The sequence below is a fragment of the Chiroxiphia lanceolata genome, chromosome 1 (assembly GCF_009829145.1).
Source record: "Chiroxiphia lanceolata isolate bChiLan1 chromosome 1, bChiLan1.pri, whole genome shotgun sequence".
Taxonomy (NCBI): Eukaryota; Metazoa; Chordata; class Aves; order Passeriformes; family Pipridae; genus Chiroxiphia; species Chiroxiphia lanceolata.
The window spans coordinates 20,756,238-20,780,705 of NC_045637.1; the positions used below are offsets into that span (position 1 = coordinate 20,756,238).

The 24,468-nt window shown below is 34.2% G+C and overlaps 1 protein-coding gene across 50 annotated transcripts in view; it reads right to left on the reverse strand.

Moving 5' to 3' along the window:
• Positions 1-24,468, reverse strand: part of RIMS2 (regulating synaptic membrane exocytosis 2) — a 456,898-nt gene that overhangs the window by 170,930 nt on the left and 261,500 nt on the right. For 25 of the 50 annotated variants that reach the window (XM_032680574.1, XM_032680634.1, XM_032680654.1 and 22 more), the window contains 5 exons: positions 22,627-22,757; positions 20,792-20,963; positions 20,081-20,234; positions 11,487-11,513; positions 4,450-4,518 (listed from right to left, as the gene is read on the reverse strand). In XM_032680574.1, coding sequence (XP_032536465.1) covers positions 4,450-4,518; positions 11,487-11,513; positions 20,081-20,234; positions 20,792-20,963; positions 22,627-22,757 — 553 coding nt within the window. The remainder of the gene's footprint in view (positions 1-4,449; positions 4,519-11,486; positions 11,514-20,080; positions 20,235-20,791; positions 20,964-22,626; positions 22,758-24,468) is intronic. The other 25 variants (XM_032680663.1, XM_032680584.1, XM_032680694.1 and 22 more) reach the window with 1 other exon arrangement.

Below are 24,468 nucleotides of genomic sequence, written 5' to 3' on the forward strand. Positions count from 1 at the left end.
ACCAAGATTTCACACATGGGCACTTTGGAGAGAGTTCAGTTCTTTTATACGAATGTACTCAGCTTCTATGGTGATTTGAACATCTAAATGAAGAATTTGGATGTCCTCTAAAACAAGTGCTGACAGTAACTGATAAAATAAATTGAATTATTAATATCTGAGTAGTCTATAAGTTGAAGATACATTGTTCATGGCTTTGGGGAATTTTTTTGCATCATAATATTATTCTACAAATGTGGGAAGAATGAATGTGTAGTTAAAGGAGCAATATTACAGTAGGAGCAACTGGTTACTTCCTGTGTAGTAACTCAGTTCCTTAGAGGTACTTTTAGCTCTACAGCATTGATGGTATTTATGGGCCCATCACACTTGAGACAATTCTTTTGATCATCAAGGTGTATGGAAGAGCATTCCTACACAGTAATAAACCAGAGCTTACTGCGTTTTCAGTCCTGTCCCTATACCCAGTAAGACTTGCAAAGTCTGGGGGGGAAAAGGAACCAAAAGGAACCAAAAGGAACCAAACTACCAGTTACTACACAGATGTTAAGTACTCATCTGTGTATATTTTCATGTGTCCCGCAAGTCAAATTAGCCCCCTTCTCACACTGTTGATTAGAATTTATCAGTCTTTTCATGTAGCATTTCCTTCTTAGAAGTGCTCATCACCACGATTATAATTCACCCCAGCTAGGCTTGCCCTTCTGTGAGAAGTATCCATCAAGAGCATCTCTGATAGGAATGCAGCTTCATTGCACATCTCTGTTGCCTTTTATGTGCCTTTGTCGCTCTGTAGGCATTAGGACTCTGATAGAATAAAAACTAACATGCTGAGCTCATACTTGCTTAACTTCACTCCAAAAGAATGCTACTGATAATTACTAATAATCTGAAAATAAAACTTTGATTAAATTACATTTTTACTTTCATAGTGGAGTGATATAGCTCATATTTAAAAATCATTTAAAACTAGTTTTAACTAGTTTTTAAAAAAACATTGAGAGAATTTAGTTGTTTGAAGAGGAAGATGACAGCTGAGGAAATGATACTAAAGATTTTTTTTTAGCAGTAAAAATGCTAAGTTAAAAATTCAAAGAGTAAGAGAACAAACACGTAAAAATAAAAAGTACACATTAAGAAATGAAACCAAAAATGCAAGGAGAAGCTTGAACATGTACCCTTCATAGCATAATATTTGCATAGTAAATCCATACTGTGTAGATAAATACTTTAAGTCAAATATATTAATATTCTCTCTTAAAACAGATAAAATTAAAACTACAGGTCGTAATTATAAAAATGTGTAAAGAACTCTAAGCATAAAAGTAACGTATACATAATTTATTTAAAAGTAAGGAAAATGATTAAAGATCTATTGACTTAAAGCGTCAGCCATTTATGATAGCTTGAATTTCCTTCCAATTTGGGGGGGATTTTTGAGACACATAAACTATTGTTTTTAACTCAAGGGAGAACCTGGAAAGAAAAGATTTTAGAGCAGGACATTGGGTATCAACATATAATAAAAGAAGAAGGTTGTGAGTGTTTATGTCTGTAGTTACTGGGCTTTTGGGTCACTGCAGGCTCTCATTTAAGGCTAGCTAGTGATCTACAATGAAATCCATATTTTAGTAAGGATAGAAATCACACACTCTATGTGCTAATGCTGTGTCTTTGTATAGGCAGTTGATTTCAAGCTATAACCAAAGTGTTTGTGTGTTCTGTATCTGCTTTGAGAAGCAATTATCAACAAGATTCAAGTATAAAAATTCAGCTCACACTACTAGCAAGTAAAGAAAAGGATTTTTGTTTCCTCTGCAGGGAGGGCTGCAATTTGACAGTGAAAGAATTCTTTTGAAAAAAAGGACTCCTCAGGTGTTTTGAGAAGTGAAGCAAAAATGGATAATTGCTTTTCATTCTTCTTCAAACACAGAAATAATAATTTCTTTACTGATTGTTACTGGGTTTTTTCTAATTTACTTGGTTCTAACTATCCTCTGAATAAATATCTTATTTGTATTCTTATTTCCTCCTGAAACATACTGCTATCTTTTGCATAATGATAAAAACTTATCGCTATAAATGTATTTCATCTCAAGGCTGTGGACTGCATTCTTTTACTTGGTAAAGTTCTTCTCTACAGAGACTTGCAATGCAGTTTATACAGAATTCACTGCCTTACATTCTCCCACAATTCATCTGTTGAAACATCTCAGATTAATAGCATTTCATAATACACTGTAATGCTGATGAGATATTGCTGTAGAACTGAATTTTAAACAATAATATCTCAATATTTTAGTCTTACAAGAATGATGAGAATTTTATGATTAAATGGTCTCGACAATACATGTCTCTGTTCATAAAGTCAGACTCAGTGGGCTTCTTGTACACAGTAGGTTACAGCAGGTTCAACATAAAACTATGAAGTATCTGGCAAGAAAACTATTTAGAAATTATAGTCCATATTCGTTGAACTTGTTAACTATAATGCCCAATGTTCAATTTTGGACACTAGAAAGAAAAAAAAAATAACAAAAAGCCACCCTCTTTTTTTCTGAATTGTATTTAGTGTTGTAACCTAAATAATGTTTTGTTAAGTGCTCCGGAATTTTTCAAAAATCAGTATAAAAATATTGTATTGCTTTTATCAGTAAGCTCGTAAGAGCATCCTATAGGGCATGTGGAAATGCTGTTGTACATCCACATAGAGCTGTTGGTGACAGACAACTTTGAGGGCCAAAGTTTATTATTCAGGACACCAAAACTAATGCTTTAAATGGTTTGAGGGCTATGCATAAGCAATCTAAAGACAAACACAGAACTGTTAATGCTGCTCCTTCTGCTATCCTGTGCTGATTAAATCCAGCAAAGATGAAATATAATAGATCTGTTCTAATGTTTCTGATCCTATGATGAATGTACATTATATTTGAAGAGAGTTATTTTAAATTCTTCTAAAAATTTCTTTTTAAATATGTAATATCTTATAACCCTTTGTTACAGTTGCTGGTGTAGAATACACATGCAGCCAGAAAAAAAGACACAGAAGTTTTTCAATCTATTTATCAATGTTTTCTTAAAAGCCTTTCCTGTTGACAGAAATAAGAGGCTGATATTTATTTCATTTTTCTCAGCAGGTTGATCCAAGCCACAAGAAGGGACGGTTTCTGCGAATAATTTTTCAAAGAGATGATTAAATATTAAAATGGTTTGAATTGGAAGGGAACTTTAAAGGACATCTAGTCAACCATTATGAATAAAAGTAAATTAAAGAGGAGCCAAAACAGAATTCCTGTTCTTCTTTAAGGTTTCTAGAGTTTAGTTCATGGGTGCAATACTTGGAATATGTTTTACAGAAAGGATCACTGAGAGTACTCAACAGATCTTAGCAAACATACTTCATGTAATACAGTATTTATATGGTAGACAGAAAAAGAGCAAAGTGAAGTGTCATGTTAAATAAGACTTGAAAATACAAAATGAAAGAACTGGGGTAAATAAGAAAGACAGAAAACGAAGAGAGACAAATGGCTTCATGCAAAGAAGGCATATATTTAAACTAAGATTGTGATGAGTTTGCAAATGAGAGAGGGATGATAAGGAGAGTGGACGATAAGACAAGGATGAACCAAAAGACTTGCAAACACAGAGACAGCAGCACAAAAAAAAGAAAGGCAGTAAATTAATATTTCAAAACCAAAAAGATCATCAAACTTTCCTACCACATGGACAGGCTGAATTAAAGTGCAACTAAGGTGTAGAATTGTCAGCAAAAATTCAAAAGCTAAAAGATCCTAAAGGTACATCAGAAACTCAGGTAAGGGAAGTAGACTTATTCACTGAACTGTAAAGACCATAATTTTACAAGTTGTCAAAATATGAGTTTACCAAATCATAGAATTTTAAATCTAGATGTTTCAAAAGAATCTCTCTGATGTTCAAGCACCTGGCAAAACTCAGTACCTTTTTCCAGGACAAGAAAAAGATAACAGCTTTAAAATGATGCCATAGTAGGCACTCTAGAAATATATCCATCAATCCCCTTTTTTCCCTACCACTATTATTATGCTCCAAAGTTAAGTTGATACATTTCTAATTTAATTCATCAACAGCAATATGGGAGCCCTTATTTTTGGGAGAACAGGCAATCTGGAAGCCTTAGTGCCTATTAATCAAATGAACATTTCTAGGCATTTATTAAAAACAGTACTTTTATGCTATTTTTTCATTTTATAAAAGCAACAAGGAAATTCACACTGATTTTTTCCCCTCTGTTAGCAATTTTTGAGGTTAATATATATTACCCATAATACTTATTTTTGTCTCTTGAAAAAATATACATTTAGGTCCCACTTATTATTCACTAGAAAAACATAAAATTCATAATAAATTATAAATAAATTATATTTCTACTGAACATAGACAGGTAAATTTAGACAGTAATACCTGAAACAACACCAATTCCATCATCACAGTCATAATCAGAGACTTCACTGTCGCTGATTCTTTTGGATCCTGGGGAAAAAAAAAAGAAATGTATCATTTGTCTTCCTGTAAGTTAAAACTATCCTCAGACAATAACACATAAATATGTACAGATTTCATCCCAGACAATGAACCATTAACATCAGCATATAAGGTTAATTATTCATGTTACATTATTGCAAATGTGTTAGTTTGTACCAACTATTCTCAGCTAAATCTTTAATGCAATATAAAATGAAATGCTGAAATACACCTCCACAACATTGTTTTTATGAAATATTTTCATGTACTTCATATCTATATGTATTAATTCCATATAAACACTGGATTCACACTGTTCATCTTTCAAGTTTTCATATAATGGCACCATCACTCCCTAGAGTCTTTGAATAACAGAAAAATTAATAATAGCAATAATATTTAATAGATGTAGGATTTTCTTTGAGGTCTTAGCAAGGATTATCAGGAGAACAGACAACTTCACGCATATAGTGTGCCATTAAAAACAAGCAAACTATTAAATGCTTACAGGTGTACTGTAAAAGTACACCTGCCAAAATAACTAGAGCTTAGTTGGAGAAAGTAGGTTGCACAACCACAATTAGAGCCAAAATGCAGGATGAGTATATACATCAGTTTGTGTTTACCTTAATTTTACTTCAGTCTTCTGTGGCATCTTTTAAACAGCATTTGATTGCTGAGATTAGAATTAAGCACTGGCATGTGAATTCTAATTCTAATTATTCTAATTCTAATTATTCTAATTCTAATTATTCATTTACTTGTTTTAAACGTGAAAAACCCCCGTTCTTCACCAAGATGGTGCGTCTTTCTAATTTTCTGGCCATCTAAAAATAGGTAACTCGAAGGTTAGACTAGAAGCTAGAAACTTTAATTATCATCACAATTTCAATCATGTGCAAGATTTTTTTTATTCCTGGCACAGCACAATTTATTCTGAAACACACACACACAAATACAAGTAAAAACTGGGAATAAACCTGAAGAAGCCCAGGACAAAGCAGCACTAATGCTTTATCTGGGTAACTGGCACAGAAGGATCTGTAGTCTCTTTTTCCCAATGAAAAACTGGAAGAGCAAGCTCTAAGAGGATTTTTGACAAAAATAAAAAGTTTTCAATTTAAGGAAATGTTAGAAATTATTTGAATTAGGAGAACTGCTGTTGTTTGTAAGACTGTCTAACATTTGTCTACCCACCAGGGGATAGTGGAAGGTCCTTCTTCAGCGGAAAGAACGTGCTTACAAGAACTGTATGAAAAAAGATTTCTGTGTTGCACCCTTCTAGCTTTTAGCAGGCAGGGAACCTGGCAACTGAGACTTCTCCTAAGCTTTTTACCATAAGTAAGTAATCTACTAGTTCTCCACAAATTCATATAATTTCTTTTTGAGTCACAGTATTTTATCGGCCCTGTAATATGTCATATCAATAAATTCTGCAGTTCAATTATGCATTGTGTGAAATCAACTTTCCTATATTTTATTTCCATTAGGTTATTTCAGACAATGCCCTCTAAGCCTTTGTATTCTGAAAACTTGAATCAGCATTCTGTATTTTCCTATAGTCATCTCTTTTTTTTTTTGAGTTGAAATAACATTGTTTTGTTCCTTTGAATATGCAAACCATTCCATATTTCTGATTGTTCCTGCTGTATTTGTTTGTATGTTTTCTAGTTCCTCTGTGTCCCTTATGAGAAGTAGGAAGTGATTTCAGCAATTCAGATGTGGGTGTATGAATTTATAAACTAGATTGCAGACTATCTCTTTGGGAGAAAAATTTCTCCGTTTAAAAATTATTCAACTAAAAAATGGTATGAGTGTGATATGTGCTAATTCTTAGAGAACAATCTTGTCTGCTAGTACACTATGCAATTTCAGTAAATTGTGGTTATTCAGTTGCAGTAAAGGTTGGTGCTTTCCTCACAAATAGGAAATTAAAATAAGTACAGGGAAAGTCATGCAATTCTCATATGGTAGAATTATTATATCAATTTATTAAAAAATTTTAGAAATAGCCATGCTACAATGGGTGGGGGACAGGTGTCTTTGAGTTAAGAAATAACAGGAAGTCTTTCTGTAAAAAAATAACAAGAAAGTGATGACCATTAACCCTCAAGAAAACCCAGAAGATGAGAGCAGGAGTGAAGGAAAAGATTTTCACCTCCTCTGATTATTTTCTTAATTATAGTATTACAGAGGCCCAATAAAAATCCTTCTTTCTTCCCAAAGAAAGCATCCATTCCACCTGTGATGCTGTTCCTGCTGCCATTTTCGGCAAAGCCTTCTACTTGTGTGCTGATATACATGCCAGTGAGCAAGCAGGATTGGTCTCCATTTTCCTTTGCCACTGATTCAAAACCAGGTCATTAAAGGACAATATTTGTGACCAAACACTAAGCAAAAGAGCCATACTAGCTGGCAGGGGTTTGGCTGGGGTCTGAAAGGCTTCTGCCTTTGGGGGCAGAAGCCCCCAAAGTGAGTGCTAAGCAGTGTGATTTTATCCTCTGGAACCCCTGACACTGCTCTGGCAGTGGGTCTGTGGCTGCTGGGCAGAGATGCCAATAACAACACTCAGGCTCTATCAGAGAGAAGACTGTGGAACCTGAAGCTGAGGAAAACTGAACAGTTTGCTGATGCTCATCACGTGGATGCTTGGAAAGGTTTGCATCGTGAAAGATGTAAAAAGGCTGAATCAACTGTGATTTCAATGGATATCATTTACTCATCATCTATTTCATTCTTATGAATGAATCTAATTAATTACAACTGAGGTTGCTTTTTATTTATGTTTATATTTACAGCTAAGCACATCTGCTTAAACATATTTTTAGAATATTCTGTATTCTGAAGGAAAAATTTGCATCTTTGAGGATGAAAATAGCAAGCTGTTGTCACAGTGGGCTATAGACTTCCCAGCTGTGTAGCTAAAATTATGTTGTTGTAGTCACAGGATACATCTGGCAGAAAAGAGAGATTAAGAAACAGGGCTTTCTTTCTCTCTCTCTCTCATTCTCTCTCTATCTCTACATCTCCCCAAGTGAGATCCATCTGCTCTAGAATCTCCTAATACTCAGATCTAAATAATCTTCCAGGATATAGAGACCCTTTTCTCTTTTTAAGTACACACTTCTATCTTTAGTCCCATCCAAGCTTCAGGAAGAACTGGGGCATGGGGAAAGTGAATGGCCCAGGACTGAGATGTGCCAAAGGATGGGAGTAGAGGAAGAATAAAAACAAGGGAAGAATCAAATTTCAGTGCTTTCCCAAATTGTATTTTTTGCTGCAAAGAGGAGAGTCTCTTGTAACAGCTGACACTGCTTAAATATGAAAACTTTATCTGTAAGATGACATATGAAGCTCGTTCACACCATCTCTTCTATCTCCCCAAGCTACTTTATCCAACTCTAACTACTAACAGATAAACCGACCGAAAAATGATAATCATGTTTAAGGAATATTTCCCATTTATTTACAAATGTAAATTTAAATGATAGTAAAGAAGTCAGAAAAAATTCAAAGCAGAATTAATTACTTGGTTTTATCATTGGAAATCAATGTTTTTAGGAAGGACAGAGGAAGGAAAGCATGTCAATTAAATATGTGATGTCAAGAACTACTGTCTGGAATATATAAGCTCTGCAAAGGAATCAAATTATATTTATTTAAAACATCTTCCATTAACTTCAGAAATGGAACAAACTAGGAATGGGCAGAGGTCAGAATCTTTTATTGAACGCAGTATTTGAAATGTCAATATAATTGCTGGCAGCTTAGTTTAATATTTCTTATAATTTTTGCAAAAGTGATTTCATCTGCTGTATATTAATTTTAGAAGGTAATTTTCTTTTTAACATATTGACAATGTAAATTTGAAGATCTAGGCATCAGTCCCACCTTAGCCATGTCTTTTCAAAATACTACTTTTTTATCTAAGTAATTTGAATCACTGATCATAAAAATGAGAAAGAGCAATTCATATTTTTTCTGGGAAATGTGACAATGAAGCATCTTACAATTAATCCAAATTAATATAGAGAATGAAATTCTTATTTAACATTTTAGTGTATATCTTAAGCATGTAACACTCAGGAAACTGGATGCATCAAATAAATGGATGGGTGCCAATGGTTTGCATATAATTAACTTTTTCTTTGATGGATTTTAAACATGAGAAATGGCATTAATTAAGTCTCACTGCCATTCTACTGGTATTTAGCTTATTAATGAAACTGTATTGGAGGTATTATTACCCTTTTGTCTGATAGCTGGGCAGTAACAGATGGTAAATACGGACTTCTGAACTCCTTCCACCAGGATTAACAGTTATTACAGTTACAGACTGAAGGCAATAGACCCCATGCTGTATGATTAGCTACTGTAACCCTCATAAAAATGCCTTAATTCAGCATAAACCCAGGCCCAGTGAAATCAAAAGATATATTCTTATTCACTTTAGGAGGTTTTGGTTTAATAGTGTTAAACTATCAATAAAATTTTTCCAGGGGCAATGGAAAACTGACTCATCAGACCTTGAAAACGCTCAGGATCCCCCTGCCCATCCACACCTACCTACTCCTTCCCTACAATGCTGCTCATGCCACCATCCCCACCAGCACAACTCCACAAGAACATGAACACAGTAGGACTGGAAGCTTACAGCACTTTCACTGTAGCTTCCATTGCACAACTGGGGAAAAACCCCACCACCTAAAAACCCATTAGGACCATTATTTTCAGTTTCCATTTAGCAAGTACTTTCTGTTTTTACTATTTTACCACTTATATTTTTACTTTCTAGGCAGAAAAAGGATTTATAATACAGTAGTTTCTTAGTATAAAAACATTTCCATTTTTCATCTTCATGGCTAGCAATAATATAAAAAAAATAACGAGGTGTTTCTTTCAATTTTATGAATTAAATATATTTTTTTTGTGTTAACTTTTCACTGCAGTGTTGGTGACCATGAAAGCTAACAGAAATTTAAACAATGCATCTAATGTCATGCTTTAACATATGGTCAGCACTGGAGTGGTCAGGCAGTTGAACTAGATGATCATTGTAGGCCCCTGCCAAAGGAAATATTCTATTCTATTTCCTCAGAGTCACATTTATATCCATAACAACATTCTAAACAGCTGGAACTCTCCCAGATGAATGAAGCAATATTCAAACAAATATTTTCTTGCAAAGCAACCAAAATCTGTGAAGGCTTTCAAAATACCCTGTGCCTTCTACATGACAACTAAAGTTGGCACAGAGTTTTGCTTCATTCTATTATTAATATACAGAGGTAATAATTCAAGATATAATACCTTCTGTACTTCATATATTGTCCATTGATATTTCTGTTATAGGCCTCAAGAGAAGACCAGTGCATAAGGTTCAAAACTCTGCTAAAACCATAGGACCAACCAATATGGAATGGACTAGGACAGAGGATAGAATGAGAAATAAAATTAAGGTGAGTCAGTAAATACAGAAGGAAGTGCCAGTTATTTATGGCTCAGGAATTCTCTATTTTTCCTTGTGGAGGAAAAAAAAATAAAACTAAAAGGAAGAAGAAAGCAGACTGAGCTCCCAAGCTGGAGATCCGGTCCCTTACAATGCAGGAAGCTTTTTTTCAAGGTTGTGTAAACTCCTTGGGAGAACAAAGGCTAGTGAAGCATGCTTATAGTTCCTTCCCTGAAGCTCACAGAAGGCCTTCACAACCACTTAAAGTCCCTTAGCATTGCCTGTAATTGTTCTGTGTACAAAGCTGACATACAAGCAACCCAAAAGTCAGTCTCACAACTGTCTTAAGGATTTGCTCTCTGATATTCATCCAGCCTGTGCCCGAGGGTTCTTAGTGTCAGCTAATTTCTAATGCAGTCCTGCTGTCTCCACGTGAATATGTCACTTTATTCTCCTGCACATAATAGTGGGTTTTGGACTTTTTTTATCAATTTCATCTACATTGACAGAGGAGTTTAAATACCAAATTCTATTAAGTTCCTACAGGTCTTTGAAAATGGTTGCTGGATAGAAGAGACAGATACAAATCAGAACTCCCTAATTAAAAAGAAATATTATCAAGCCAAAATTTGTTTCTAATCCACAAGTAAACAGATGCCACAGCAAACTTGGTCTCTTCCCATGTGAAGATATTGTAAAAAAATGAGAAGAACGTGGGATAATTTCAGGAGAGAATGGAATGGAAGAAATACGGGAGATTGACGTTAGATGTACTGGAAACCAGATTTTATTACTACTGTTCTCAAGAAAGCATTGCTCTGTGGGGGTTTTGTTTCTTTCCACCATATTATGAATCTATTTTCATAACAATGTGTGTTTCGTTTTTTAAACGTAACTAAAAGATAATTACTTGAACCAATTCTCAAAGAGATTCTAATAATTAAAACTTCAGGATCTGCAAAAAGTCCCACATGAAATGCACTACAAAATTTAAGTTTGTGAAAACTGCACATTATTAATTATATTTAATTAAGGCAAACTTCTCAGCTGGATTTGTAATGGGGAATTTAAAACACTATGAAAGTGTAGAAATTTGTATCTGTGTAAAGACTGATTTTGCCAGTTCTTAACTTACCCCATGTCTGCATTCTAAAAATACTTACACTAGTTCTCAAGCAGCTGTAATATAACAGTGTTCCTTTTAATATAGCTTAAGCAAAATAGCAAAATTCCTAGTATAGTTAATAAATCTCACTACAGTTTTCCTACCATAGCTGTACCTAAAACAAAGGCAAGCAAAGCAAGTATGGTGTTACAATACTGCTCCAGTATCAATACTGAGATGTTAAGAATAGAGAAAGAAAGCCAACAAAAGACCTATTACTGAAAAGCAGACAAGAAAAGCCAAGGAACTTTTAAGCAATTTAGCATGTGCACAAAAGGTAGCAAAAGCACACCAACAAAATATCAAATCATAATTTGCACACATATGGAAGCAATAAGCATTTCTGGCATGCTTAAAATTTACCTGAATTATATGAATATAAGCCTTTATCTGGAAAACAAATATTGAAATGAAGTAGCGTCAGGAAAAAATGCATGAATCAATACATGTAACAGGGATGATTAGAACCTTAAATTTCATTATAATTGCTGCCAGATGCTGAAAATTTTGATATTTAGGCCACATTCCTTCAAAATAACAAAACTCAAGTATACAAGAGAAATTAAACCACAAAAATGTCAATCACTTCTGGATCACCGATTGTACTCAGTAGTCACAGAGGACTAGCAGAGCTATTTCAGTAAGTTCCAATTCTGAAATACAACTGCACATTTTTACTCTAAGCATTTAACTTTTTAAGGGCAAAATGTATATTTACCTAGGCATACAATATGAGTTGCTACCCTTAAAGTTATTGCACACTTCTGTTGTCATCACAGCATTAGCAAAAATTCCCCAAGATGTAGTTATGAATCCTACTTTAAATTTAACAGACTCAGAAGTGCTGTTCAAGTCAATCTTTTCTCTCCAGCTAGGTCTTGATTTGGTAAATATGTACATACATAAAAACCTTATCTACATACCATTGTTACCATTGAATTTAAGAGTCCTGATGTGTTCTCAATGATTAAATACTTGCACCATCTGATTTATTGTTTGCGTTTCTTAAGTCTGACTGTTTATGTATTTTAGCTTTCCATACAATCATACCAGTTTTTCTAAACTGGACAGAACACTAGTATTTGAATATCTGAACAATTATGGAAATGTGAATTGTTACTTTGCATTTGCAGATTTTGTAAATATGATTTTCATCACGTAATATGAAGAAGCTGGGAAGTCAGAATAACATTAATAGCAGCTTGTCATTAGCAAGACATTATGAATATTTTTATTCCTTGTAGTTGAACAGCTCACAGACATCATCTTAAATAGAAAAGAGTGACAGTCTGTGAGTAAATAATGCACCTCAGATGATAAGACATGACAGTGTTTGGGGAAAAATGAAAATTTCAATTTCTTGCCAGCTGGTGCTGTTAAAGGATTCACTGGATGACTAAGTACCTTCTGGTAAGTCACACTTTTTCTGACATCTAGGTACTAACTATTTTAATATGTGGATCACATCACTAAATCGTCTACTACTTACAATTTCTAACTCTTGTATTATCAAATTTTTTTCTTGATAAATGTAATAAATTTTTATGTCCCAGATCCAGTATTCCATTCAGCAATATAATTTCGAAGTGAATGATAGGAGGTTTTTTCAGCATCATCTAAATTTTAGATGTGATCTTTATCTTGTAACTTCTCTTAATATTTGTATCCCTTGGTACTAACCTCTGCCAGTTATGAATTTAATTAAAAACTGACTCTTATTTGGCTACAAAATGATGAAAAATGGAGTTAGGGAATTTTCCTAGTTTATCCCAACAACATTAGAAAGTCACCAAAGCTTCAAGTGTGCCACACTCACCCCAAAAAAAATCCATTAACACAGTCTAGAAATTATTTGCAGAGTTAAAAATTATGGACTTTCTCAATTTAACTGCTTGAAAGTTCTGTAAAAGGTAGAGCTTCTGGAAGAGCACAAAAATACTGAGGTTTTAATGGGATTGAGGGCCAAGGAAGCCATGTTTGTTTCTATATAATTACAGCACAGAAAGAAAAAAGTAGGAATAGCATCAAAACCATTTGAAAACGTCATTAAAACTATCACATTTTTATATGATAGCTTATAATGTTTTCATAATAAAAAAATATACAAATTACCTTTAGCCTAAAAAAGGAAACTAGGTCATTAACTTGCTATTTATTATTATTATTATTATTATTATTAACTTGCTATTTATTAACTGCTTAGCAAGGTTACTTTATGGACTGAGTTCTTTGTTGAAAGAACATCATTTTTCTGTCATCATTACATGACAGAAGAGTAGTTTAATAACACGATTCTATCAAGTAATCAGTGCAATATTGTAATAATCAAATTCCCTTAAACTTCTTCAAAACAGGTTTTTAAGTATTTTTGCAGTTTAATTACAATTTAATAAATTAACACTTTGAGTTTCTTTTATTAGAAAAAGAAAAATTTTTTATTGTTTAAGGTCTTTTTAGACACCCCTGTATCATGTTAAATACCTTTTAATTAAAGTATTTAATAAACCATAGAGGTACAATAAATAAATAAATAAATACAACACTGGTATATATATATCCATATTCTGTTAACAAAAAAATATCAATGCATGCAAACAAAGACAACGTGCCCAAGGCCTGTGCTCTATAAAAGAAAGAGAAATTTTAAAGAAGAAGCATGAAAGAGAAAAATAAGTGTTATTCTTGCTCTCTAGGGTAAAAGTCTTATAATAAATTAATCATTCATAGTCTGTGCCACCGACCATAAAATGCTCCATATTATAATTTGAAAAAAGTCACTGATGCATGTTTCCATTAAGTACAATTCACTTACCTACTAGTAAACAGCATAATTATAATTTCCTCAAGTAACATTCAGTGACATTGAAAATTATCACACTGACTTACCAAACTCACAACAACCTAAAAGGAAATTGCTGAGACAGCAAAATCACAATTCTACAGTAAAATGAGACTCCACAGACCTCCAAGGAAGTAAATAGCTTTCATTGAAGAAGATTGGGCATCATTTCACAGGGTCTCAGGTTTCTCAGGATAATGTTTCAGATATATTTGGAATTAGTTATTGCTAAACTTCCATGATTTTGGTACTACTAAGTGTATACCTTGATGTTCTATAATATAGACTTGGCAATTTTACCATTTAAATAATGGAAGATGGCTTGAATTAAGTTATAACACTCAACTCCTCTTTGGTTTGGTGGTACAGCCACAGAACATTAAAAAACCACCTCAGCATTAGCAATGACAGGTCAATCTAAAAATGTTTTTCAAAAATTAATAAGCTATGAGGTTCTTTATTTGTGAATTCAGTCTATCAGTTTGCTTTTATTCTAGTTAGATGTAATATTTTTATCATGTTAAAGTCTCAACATTGCCCCAGAAACTGCAATCTCACTGGGGAGAATGTACAAAGCTGAAAGAAGACGACAAAATTTTCCATGTGATTCAAAACACTTTGTTTCTGCATTATAGAATTCTTTTTATTCCCATCTGAAAAAATAAATAAAATTTCGAAAATAAATGTTGTATATAGTTACTTTGCACACCGTATGCAGGTTTTTTGTAGAACATAATATACTTATTTTTTTTTCCCCAGAGATTAAATACTCATTACTGTAATTTCTCTTCCTCCAGATTATTTTATGTGCCTGAAGAATCATGAAATTCAGTGAATGGAATCATTGATGAATTTCATTCTAAAAGTAACGGAAGTCAAATTCCCTTTAAAATAAAGCTACTCTGCAATCTGTTTATTTACATAATTTTAATTCTGATTGATTTGGCTGGGTTTCAGTTCTTGAAATTTGATCCACCATTTTGGACTTCTATATGTTGATTTCCAAATATATAATTTCTAAAATTTCTTAGATCTTGTTTTCAGCAGTTCATCTCCCATAGTTTTATTACTTTTCCCTTACTGAGGATGCTCAAAATATAAAACTTCACTTTTCTTTTTCAAACCATACTTTGCCTTCTCACTGTAATTCAAAGCTCTCCTTCAACTGCTGCACATACCTACGCTGCAACAAGAGATCTGAAAATGTCTGGATTTACTGCTATATGCACATTTCTTCTCCTGGTGCATTTAGCTGTTACCTACACTGCACACCCACTTGCTGTGGTCTGCAGATCAATAATTCAGACAGCTTGGTTTTAAAGCTGCAAAATCTGACTTAGAAAACTAGCAGCAATTACTTTTCAAACCTAAGTAACTGGGAAATTCTTAAAGCACTGAAGTAAAAGGAAATCTACTTCCAAAACTAATTCAGAGTCAATGTAAAAATAAAATCAACAGTTGTTCTTCAAGATACACAATAACTCTGTATGCGACAATAACTCGATACCAGCTCATGGTGCACAAATGCTCACATTACATGGACGTAGCTGAATAAAAATGTCTCAGATACAATTTGATGTATAACTTTATATACTGGGCTACTTTGAGAGGAAGCAATTTTTAATTTGCAAACTCATAGTATAATCCCTGTTTGATTTCTGTATCAGTTCTCAATAAATAGAAATACTAAAAATAACTTCTATCCCAGTGATCCTAACAACTATGAACATAACTTTGAAACCACATTCAATTTTCCATGTAGTCTGTATTAAGATTCTTACCTAATGTAAGATGGAAAAGTAACCTACTAACAACGGGAATTCCTAAATATTCTTTAAAATTATTTTTGATTTGCTGTTTACAATCTTTTTTCAGAAGCAATATAAAAAGAACTTCACTTTTTTTGTAACTCTAGTTAATGTTGTCCAGAATTCTTAATGTATATCTGATTTTATACTAAATGTTAGAGAAAATGAAGTAATTTTAAAAATTCAGTTCAAAAGTCCAGCACATTTCATGTAAGAAAAAGCTTAAAATATACTCATTGGATAAACATCGTCAGCTTATGAAAATCTGAAATATAATTAGCTGAAAGACCTAGTAAATCATAATCCTATGTTCTATATTAGTTCCAGTTTCTAAGTAGATGTCTTAAAAAACACAAAGGAAAAGGTACGGTAATGAACCTTCATCACTAGGAAGTTAACGGACCGTATGGATCAGAGGACTGAGCAAGAGAAGGTGGACGGCTGACTATCAGTCTGTACAACACACTGCCCACTCAAAGATATTGAGAGATAAATATATGTAGAAACTAAGCTACTGTCTCTAGAAGCTGGTTCCAAAAAAAATGGCATATGGGGCTGTGTGGGAAGCTTGCACTTTGCTACTGGCAATCTGTAAAGAGGACTTCACTCTTCAGGGCTGACAGTCTGCTCTTCTTCAGAAACACTACAATTTAGTGATATTAAAAAGAGAATAGAAGTAAGCGGTAAGTGTAGGTGGTTCTTTTAAACTACCTTTAGAGAATAACATTTAAGTATTGTCTTCAAACATATGTGTTTATCGCTACTTGGCAATCATGAAGATAAGAAACCTTAGATGTTCAGATGTGCATTTATACTAACAACAAACAACCTTGTAATTCAAAATATCTCTCGTCATTTCTCACACTAACAATTTTGGGGGGCATTCAATAAAGTACTTCATATTGTACTCACTAATTCTACATATAGAGGCATCACAGAAATGAACAAAAGGTAGGAGGACTGAACTGCTCAGATTTTGTGGCTCGAGAAATTGAAATTAGCCTACTGTATTAACAGCCCAGTATGTTTTCTAAGATGTGCATTGAAAAACATAAACAAACATGCTAGCCAAGCCTCGTCTTCATTCTGGAAATTTTTTTCGCATTGTCATAATGTACCACTGGATAACATTTTCTGTTTCCTCATATACAAGAGTGTTATTTAAAGATACAAAAACATCTACAGACATGAGGAACTAATATATTGTTTAACTTAATACTCTTTTGAACCCCTCCCCAAAAAAGTAAAAAAATGAGACTTCTATGTGTAATTAATATAGTATAAATATTTTACATAGTGAAGGCAAACAGTCATAAGATATGCTGTCTGCCCTTCACCAGTCCCCCGGTGATGACATTTAGATTGGGAAGAGCCTTTTGGAGGCCATCTGGTGCAATGCCTGTTTCAGGCTTGGCTAACTTACATTAAATTGCTTAGAACCTTGTCTAATTTAGCACTGGATCTCTCCAGTAGGATGTTCCACCATCTCTTTGAACACCAAGAAGTAATTTTATTTCCATTTCAGAGGTGTGATAGCAATAAAAAAAAGCAAAATAAAATTGTATTTTTAATTGCTAAATGGATTCTGTTGCTATTGCAGAACTCAGACCAGATGCTAAATTTCCTATTGTGTGTCTTTCCAGTCCCCAGAAGGAAGAAATTTTAATTCCAGAAGACCATGTTTTGTACATTTAAAACTATCTGTTTAAACTGAAAATTATTTATGACACACAAGGATTTAAGACATGAATATATTCCCAGACCACCACCTGTGACTCCTAGAATGCTTCCATCAACGCTGTCTCCGTACAATCCTAAACATCCACTGGTCAGATTATGTGACCAATACATCTGTTCTAGAACAAGCAGCAGTCACAAGCATTGAGGTCATGTTGCTGAGAACACAGCTGCGATGGGCAGGACACGTCTCAAGGATGAAGGACCACCGCCTCCCTAAGATCCTGCTCTATGGTGAACTTGCCACTGGCTGCCGCAAGAGAGGAGCCCCGAAGAAAAGATACAAGGACTCCCTGAAACAACATCTCAGCCTCGGCCACATTGATCATCATAACTGGTCTACTCTGGCCGCAAACCGGGAGGCCTGGAGACACACCATCTATAACACTGCTGTTTCCTTTGAGAATGCACACAGGATCACTCTTGAGGAGAAAAGACAATGCAGAAAGAATCATATCCTGCTGAATACACCACCTAAGGAGTCTTTCTGCTGTGCCTTTTGCAATTGGATATGTCTATTTCATATTGGCCTCATAAGTCACCAGCGCGCCTGTAACAAATGTGGATAGAGCCTTCCTAAATCTTCGTTTGCAAAGCCTGGCCATGATGATGATGATATTCCCAGACCACTAGAGAAAATCCTTTATCGAATCTCAATGTCAGTACAAATGGTCATAGAATAATTTAGTGTGAGAGAATGCAAATTCCCCAGCAATCACAGTGAACATCTGAAATTGCATATTCGGCTGAAGTTTTTAGAACCCCAGGTTGTCGAACTAGTGCCCTGGAAACAGTCAGGTTAAATCATCTTCATGGAAAAGCAGGACATCTATACCAAACCTTAGTGTTTCACCAAACCAGAAGTTTTGTTAATTCCTTTCATCTGCATTTCCAGACAGGCATATAAGATTGTTCAGTTGAGCACATTATTAGTATTAATATTTATTAGCATTAGTATATATTAGTATTACTTTTAAAAAAAAAACTGAGTGACTTTCAAATTTTGAATCAATATCATTGAACAGATCTTTAGTCAAGCAGTACTAAAATATGTTCAAAAATAAAGCAGTTACTGTTTTATTCATTCTTGATGGCAGTTATTTATTGCACACATGAAGCATGACAGACAAACAGGGTTTGTTTGCAGGGTTGAATATTTCATGAAAACCAGAATTTCACTAACTTCACATACAAACAGAAATGTCCAGCTGGTCTGTAAAAATCATTTTACATGGAAAATTTAACTTCCTAAAATGTCTTAAAAGATGGCAGAAACCACGTAAAAAAATTTTAAAACTTTGCTGAAACAGTCATGGTGTACAAGAAGACTGAAGAGAACTGAATTTCAATAGAGCTCCTTACCTTTTAACTATCACTTCTTTCCTCCTTTTGTGGACAAGTATAATCTTACAACTTCAAGGCTATGCAGTGTAAGTCTCTGATAATGTGTCTATCTCAGAATATTACGATATGGAGCATTTTAATCCTTCTCATCATCCAGTGCACAGAAGCAAAACAGATCAACTGCTTGAAAAACTTATATATAATGGATTATTTAATGAAGACCCCGTATGGAACATACGAAATATCCAACCTTGTTTAAGTGACTGCACAGGCATGTGCTTCTGTGAGTTTGTGTGAAAAGTGCACACAAACTCACATACAATGACTCAAAGAAACCCCAAACAATTCTTAGGAACTGTTTTTGGTTAGTTGACATTCTTCTATGATTGGGGGTTTTTTTAAGGGAGTTGAGTTTTGTGTTGGTTTTTTGGGGTTTTTTTTGGTGATGGTGGTGTGTTTTTTTGTTCTGGTTTGCTGTTTCGGTCTTTTTTTGGTTGGTTGGTTGATTTGGCTTCTTGGGGTTTTTTTATATAACTGCTAACTGGTATTTTATAAAGTCAATTCAGTGAAGAACAGTTTTAAATCACTGACAGTACTGAACAGTCAAACTAGAGAAAAAATTAAATATTAAAGAAACAGATTTTTACCGTTAACTGTCTTATTCTTATGTATCTATTTTAAATAGCATATTGTATATACTCTATTTTCAAAATATCTACTGATACTTTCAAACTACTGTGGATCAAGTATAACAAAATCTACGAAATAGAATTTTAAAAGAATTTCTATTTGTGAACATAAAATAGCTTCAAAGCAATGCATGATATTAATTTAGCTACATATGATGTTATATACAGGTTATTTTAAAAAGTATGAGGTAAAGAGAGAGGTCCTGAACATTCACTTTAGGTTAAACAATGAAATGATGACTATAATATAGAAGATAGGACTTCATGATAAAAAGAGCACATTGCAAAAGACCAAGATAATTTACTCAAGCTGAGGATCTGAACTGTGTTGTCTCATAAGAAAAAAATGGTGTATTGCACAGTGGTCAGTACTACCATTTGTAACATGTCACACTTTCATTAGTAATCATATATCACCTAATTCATAAAAGTTATAAATTAACATAAAAATTCTGTCACTTCTCCATCTGCAAGAATTTAATATACTTCATTACACATTGATTCAAATTAACTATACACAGTGTAAAACTAAAAACCTACTTTGTAACCTCCGTGTGGGGCTCTCGCCATGGAGTTGTCTGCGTGGCAAATATGGTGAGGGATGGGGAAGTGGCAATGAAGAGACATCATGTGTTTGGAGTTTGTACCAGTGAGGTTCATCATCTAGTAATGCTGTTTCTAACTCAATAAGAATCTAAAAAAGAAAGAATAGTTAAAAGTAGGAAAGCATTACATGATGGAATATTTTAAAGTAGGTATATTCATAAATGTTATTCTATTATTATCTTACTGTTAAGGACTTTGTCTGAAGTCATATAAAAGTCTTGCATTTAATATGAAAGAAGCTCCTGTGCCTTTTACAACATCAAATACAACAAAAATCTTTCACAAAACCTTTATTACCTTATGACAGCCTTTACAGCATTCAGATATCTTGTAGCAAGTTAGTGAGCGACATACCAAAATTTTGGTAAAATACAATTATGGCTAATATGGATTTTAATGAACAACTAGAATTGAGAAACCATGTTCATGCTGTTACTAAAACAGAACAAACACAAAAAGAATGTCATATCAGTAGTATGTGAAAAGTGCAAGATCACTATTTGTTTACTACTAAGTGAAAGAAAGAAAAATATAACAATAAAACAGTTTTGCTTTGCATAGTCAGTAACTTTTTCAAAAATACTGTATCTATACATGAGTATGTGAGCAACTGTATTTCTATAGTAAATACCAATACTTGTATACCTCTCCTAAAAATTCACTTTCTTCCTCTCGAACTCGTGCTTGGTCCCAAAGAGTGATTTCTAACATTCGTTCTCTAAACTCTCTCCGATGAACTGGAGAATAAATAAATGTCTGATTCCACTTTGGTTCCAATGTTTTCTTCACTGTTTTTGTTCTTCTTTTATTTTTATCACTGAAAAAAAAAGTTAAATATTAAATATGTTCAAAATACCATTATACTGTAATAAGTATATCATGGAAAATAGGAATACTTAAATCAGCAGTTCAGTTTGTAGGATCATGGGTACTATAATCTACATTAGGAATTTTCCTTTATTGTAAAGTTCAGTGCGTATATTGAGGATAATTCATAATTTCCTATTAAAAACTAAGATTAGGTGATTTCGAGTTCATGTGCCAACTCAAATTTTAAGAAGCTCCCTGAAAACCAGAAATGTTTTAATATTTTTGTTGGGTTTTGGTGGCTTTTTTTCAAAACAGTATTCTATAAAGCAAAATGTACTTCTGTAAAGGGGATTTTCACAAGGCACAGTCTGATAGCAGAACATATATGCTGACAGTATCAGGCACAGCAAAAATCTGCATTTCAGAAAAATGAGCCGGCTGGTTCACTCAAGCTTCCAGTCCTACAGCAGCTGACTCCAACTGCAGAGCAGGAAGGAGCAGCTGGCCCACACGAAGGAATGGTCAGGGAGCTTGAGGCAGTGCATGGCCTTCTCTGCAGGGTTTCCTGACTAAAGACTCCAGCTACACAGCTGGGAAACCAGAAGCCCTGAAAATGAGTTACATATTCTTTTACAGCAACACTGCAAGGAACAGTGTTCGCAAAACAGCTCCCAAAATCTTCTGATGACTGCAAGGAACCACCCACACCGAAGGTGGACCTCCGCTACAAGGTGAGGTCTCCATGCAGGCCACCACGGCAGTCCTGGCTCTGGCTCCAGGGTGTTGTTGAAAGCAGTCTTTTGCAGAATATTTCTACTTGAAATAATTAATATTTTCTGATGGAAACAAATTTTGCTGGAGAACACCCGCATTCCTTCTACTGAGAATATTGACAAAAGTTCTCATAACAATTCCTAATTTTAAACCTGCTGATTGCTGCATAATGCAGCTGCCATACTAATTTAAAAGGATTTTTTAATAAGTAATGCAGACACAGTCTGTTTTTTAATACTTACAACTGTAATATAATCATTGTAATTTTGAACTGTTACTTAGAATCTGGATCAAAATATTAACTGAGAAATAATATTTTTAGACACACTGTTAAAAAAAAATTAATAAAATTATTTATATTATAATTAAGATTTGTTTACCCTTGCTTTAGGGGAAGTTTCCAAGGTGCACATGGGCAATCTCAACTGAGTCCCCTTCAGCCCTATCATTCATCACTAATACTATGATAAGAAACCTGTGGGTTTCAGATGCCAAATCTGTTTCTGCTTCGTTGTATAAAGGTGAGACAAATCAACTGCCAGACCCATCGGTCCAGAAATCTGTGAACTTTGCATTTTCTTTGCACTAAACAGGAATAGCACTCATAGGAAATAAGGGCATTATAAAATACTAACAACATTCTCTGCAAATAACACATCCTCATTCAAAGACATATGTTTATCTTTCCTCTTCTACTCAGTATTTTACAATATAGCCAGGGAAAGCAAGTTTGTGTATAGTGTTCAAAGATATCTTGCTGTTACATAGCATGTTCAATACAGGAACTCCAAACTGTACATTTTTTCCATGTATGGCCAATAAACTCAGCTGTGCATGCCACCTCAGTATCAGACTAACTCTTATTCAAATGTTCCTTGTCTTTGTTTTCACCCTACCTTCTGTCTGGAAGAAAGTAAATTTTAACATAAGGATTCCTTGGCCTCCCATCTTCCCTTGAAGGAAGATCCTTTGCTCCCAGTATTGTCACTATTAACTGATGACCAACCTTGTCATACCACAGTTTTATCTGTAAGGAGAAAATATTAATTAGTGAACTCATTTCTACAATGAAGTAGTATATTAGTCCTTATAAATAAATTTGCTCCTAAGCTTCTATTTATGTTGGTTACTTTAACAGAAAATATTATGTTCTACTTTGTATTCATAACAAAAAATAAAAATAAGCTAATACTATAAGAGCTTCAGTATGTACCTGGAGCTACTCTTTTTTTTAAACCCCTGTACAATAAGTGCATTATTTCACACTAATTGTTTTTCACATGGTGCTCTGGTTAGGATTATTCTCTCTTGTATTGTATTACGTTACTAATGTATAATATGCATATATATATATTTCTGAGGAGCTTATGCACAATGAATGAATTAATTTTTCACATCCTGTTGTGCTAAAAAGACTATGGGATACCACCAAAAATATTTCATATCACGAAATGCTTTTCAAGATGCATAGATTTATGCTGACATCATATAAGCCCTCCAGAAATTGTAAGAGAGGGAGTCCAACCCTCTTAATAGTCCAACTAAGCAACATGGTAAAAACTACTATTACTCATCTGTAGAAATTACTATTAACCAGTCTTAGGCTTGATCTGCTATTCTTTTTCACTACAGTCATTAGAAGCTGCTATTTAGCTATCTTAGTTTGAATTCTATGGCTGTAAATACATCTGTCAAGGAAAGAATATACGTACTTTAGAGCAGTCACTGCAGAAGGGGGAAATGGTGCAGTTAGAACAAAACAAAGCCTTCCAAATAGCCAGGAAGCCATGACATGGTGGTAGCACTGCAGTCATTAACTACACCTTACAGAGGAGGCTCTCTTCATGTGGACTTTGCCTGAGACAGGGGACAAACTAGGACGTTTAAAGAAAACACAGACCCTGCCTGAACTTAAGGGAATCAAAGAAGATAATGCCCAACTGCACACCTAACCAAGCAATACACCTTCAGGGAAAGAATATACCCTAGCTAAGATAGACATAACCAGGGGAAGGTGCACTCAGAGACAGGATTTCCATCTGCTGTCATAGCTCCTCATCTTCAGCATTTCAGTCTCTTAAGGAAAGGTCTTGATATAATTCTCAAGATTTCTAACCCACAAAGAAGGGGCTGATTTAGGCTTTCTGCCATTCCTAATACTTCACTAAGTGAGATTACACTAATACACGCCAACTCAATCATTGGTAGGAGTGTACGTCTTCCCTCCCCACTCCTTCAGATCTTGTAATTCCTGTAGTCATCAACCAAAAGTATTTGTACGGATATTAAAAAAGAGGGGGACACCTGTCATCTATTATCATGTCATTGGCCCTACTACAGACTTTATAGGTTTCTGGTACCAACAGTTAAAGGGTTCTGTGGCTACTAGAGCAAAAACCTTTGTGAGAAATTATCCTTAACATGTCAGATTTAAGAGACTTTTAGACGCTGTTCCTACATTCCTGCAAAGCAAGGGGCTTTGACAGTATTTTTTCTAAACTGTGAATTATCTGGACATCTAGGTGTCTCCACCCAACTACAGATTACAAGCAGAAAGCTTCATATCAACAGTATAAATCCAAAGCAAAGCTTTAATGACCTCTGAAGTGCAAGTCAACTTAAATGTTCTCTGACACTAAATGTATCCACCCACAGGCTTTCCTTGGGAGTCCTCAGGCAAAAGACAGACGTGGCTAGTCCCACATCCCAAGGGGAATAGCAGTGAAGATAATCTTCAT